The sequence below is a fragment of the Etheostoma spectabile genome, chromosome 7 (assembly GCF_008692095.1).
Source record: "Etheostoma spectabile isolate EspeVRDwgs_2016 chromosome 7, UIUC_Espe_1.0, whole genome shotgun sequence".
Taxonomy (NCBI): Eukaryota; Metazoa; Chordata; class Actinopteri; order Perciformes; family Percidae; genus Etheostoma; species Etheostoma spectabile.
In genome coordinates, this window is record NC_045739.1 from 14911024 (window position 1) to 14913883 (window position 2860).

The following is a 2860-nucleotide window of genomic DNA, read 5'->3' on the forward strand; positions in this document are numbered from 1 at the left end:
GGGATCTTGCGTTTCTCTCAAACTTTTAAAACGGCCCATGTGATGCAGACCCTCTCCTTACCGGAAATTCTCTGCTGTCTTTGGAACCACATCGGCAAACAGCTCGATCTTCATCCGTCCGACATCCTGACAAACAGTTGAGAAAGCAACAGTTGGGTAAACACATAAAACAAAGAGATACTATGATAGACAGAAACTTACACAACTTAAAAGATTGGACAAAGAGTTTGGCCTCATAGAGCAGGGAAGTGAGATCCGATCACAAGTGGTCACTCTATTTGCATTTGAAGCCAGGTGTAAAACTTATTTAAAGTCCACTTGTGAATGATTCAATCAGATCCGATTTTACTACCAAGTGAAAATGGGGCCTGTGACCCAGATGGCCTCACCTAGACTAACCAGTTAGGGCACTAAGAGCCATCGAATAACTGGTATAGGATAGCTCTTTGTCTTTTATCCTTCTACTTAAATACGACACATTAGCCTCCTCTTTGCTGAAAACATCAAGTTGACTCAGATTTCATCTCTATCCAAGCTATTTTGTCTCATGTCTGTTTTTCAGTGGTCAAAGCATACGTAATAGAAAGATGTAAATGAGAAAACACCACAATCTTGAAGTGTTTGAAGTGCGTTTGGTAGCGCAGGAGTCTGTCAACCCAGGCCTTCCACAACCCAGAGGGACATGCAATTGTTACGGCAATGTCTGCATGTCTGCATCCGTGTGTGTGAACAAACACTGTGCTGTTATCCAAAGAGCATTTTTGTTCCATTGACATCACTGCACAGCTCTCACTTCTGTCAACACGGACGACTCACAATAACAATCAACCATTAGATATCCTGCCTGTGCTATTTAGACTATACAATCCGTTTTTAGTTTCCAGAAAATAAAATTAGAAATACCGAAGCTAAGTGTTGGTCTTGAACAAACCTCAACCCCAAAATATTGAATCTGCGGAGGGTTCTTTTTTCTAGCTGGAGTCTAACGTGCCTAAAAACCACAGCAGGTAAAACAGCGTAACCTTTCTCTACATTTTAATGAATGCAAGTGTTTACATACTTTTGTTGTGATGTTGGAATAAGGGTGTCAAATTTCAAATGATTTCTAAAGATTACTTTGGATCTCTTTAAAGGCAGGGTTGGTTATGTTGAAAAGCTAGCAAGATTTGAAAGTAGTATCTCCTCGGACTGTGTCTAACCCCTCCCCCAACACTGTAGAGAAGATGATAAGAATGCACTGAACTGATTTAGATATAAGGCCAAGGGTTTCACTTAACTATCATGTTCAAGAGTACAAACTCCTGGAACACTGTGATAACCACATCTCCCACACCACCTTTAACTCTCATGCAGCTACTTCATACCTAAAAGGCCATGCCTAGAAGGCAACACTTTTGTATGTCATCAAATTACATTTTTAGGCAAACGTTCTGAGCCAATTGATTTTGTAAAAATAAATAATTATATTGCCTTGAGAAATTACTGCATTCATTTTAACCCCTAAGCTACTGTATTTAAATATTTCTGCATTCATAAAAGAAACTGTTACATTTAAAAGCTTTTGTGGTATGGTAGGTGTGGTACAACAGCTGTTGCAGTCAGGTTAGGCAAGTATTACCAACCTTAGGGCTCTTACATTCAACATGTGATAAGGTTTCCTTCTATACAGTACTGTAATTGTAGTACTATGTATAGAGCTGGTGCAGGTTAACAAAACCAGCCACAGGGTGTGGTTCCACCTATGCATTAGATTGCATTTCCAGCCCGGGTTACGTTTCACAGGAAATGCAAATCGACATAAGAGGCAGCCACCTTTGGGGAATATGCAATGGAAAACAAGCGGGCTTCCTTGTAGAAACAGAAGGTGTGTCCCGTCCTTTTTTTGCATTGAATATGTCAGGAAGGTGGAGCTATAAAAAGCTGTCTCAAAGAGAGCTGCTGCACCTTACAACATACACCTCATACACGAGTTTTGATAAAGGATGCGGGGCCTCTGACAGGATATCTACTGAAATCTAATGAACTAGGACAAACCTGAGCACAGAGGTACAGACGGATTTGACACCGTTCTATTTTCTGTCCATTTTACTTGTTTAGTTAATGCTACATTCTTTAAATGGCAGAAAGTGTGTGTGTGTGTGTGTGTGTGTGTGTCTGTAAGAGTTAATACTATTGCGGTCTTAAAGGTGCTCTAAGCGATGTTGGGTGACGTTACTTCTTGTTGACGTTCAAAGACGTTATCAAACAAAACAAGACTAGCTTGCCTCTCTCTCCTCCTCATCCCGTCCCCTCCCTTCTGTGCTCCCTAACTAACGCCCCACCCCCAAATCCTTCCTGTCCGTTATTGGCTGGAACGCTGGAACACTGTTTGTGGATGCTTTGTGGTGCAGGTGGGCACAGTTTGTTTTTGTTGTCGTTTGTAGACCCTGGGCTGTCTACAGGGACCGTGATTTTTTTACAGTGTGTTCTGGGGACAGACAGCTTGTGGATAGTGAGGAGATGTTTGCTGTTTGTGACAACAAATGTTGTAACCTAAAACACACGTGACATCCCTTAGAGCACCTTTAACAAGGTCTTAACATGAAACTAAGAACTAAAGTGTTTATCAAAACTGCAGTGATAGAAGTCAATATTAATGTCTTTTGCCGAGAGGAAAAAACTAATAAACCAGTCAAGCCTCAATGATTTATTGCTGTCAGACTGGTTTAGGCTTTTCTGCTTTGGCAAGAATGTGAAACACAAATATGGAGGTGTGTTTGACAACATTATGGAAAAGAACTATACGTAAATAGACCTTTTTGTTAAAAGAGTAAGTTCCCCTTTGTTTAAAGCTGTAGGGCATAGTTTGTGTCTCCCCCAT

The 2860-nt window shown here is 40.8% G+C and overlaps 2 protein-coding genes across 3 annotated transcripts in view; one reads left to right on the forward strand and one right to left on the reverse strand.

The window, feature by feature from the left end:
• ppih (peptidylprolyl isomerase H (cyclophilin H)) overlaps positions 1–2860 on the reverse strand; it is a 14605-nt gene that overhangs the window by 5073 nt on the left and 6672 nt on the right. Inside the window, exon 2 of the mRNA XM_032521740.1 lies at positions 62–126. Coding sequence (XP_032377631.1) covers positions 62–126 — 65 coding nt within the window. The remainder of the gene's footprint in view (positions 1–61; positions 127–2860) is intronic.
• The window catches only part of si:dkeyp-100a1.6 (probable G-protein coupled receptor 160), a 4485-nt gene continuing 3320 nt past the window's right edge, over positions 1696–2860 (forward strand). The window contains exon 1 of one of the 2 annotated variants that reach the window (XM_032521731.1): positions 1696–2046. The gene's annotated coding sequence lies outside the window, so the exon portion shown is untranslated. The remainder of the gene's footprint in view (positions 2047–2860) is intronic. The other variant, XM_032521732.1, reaches the window with a different exon arrangement.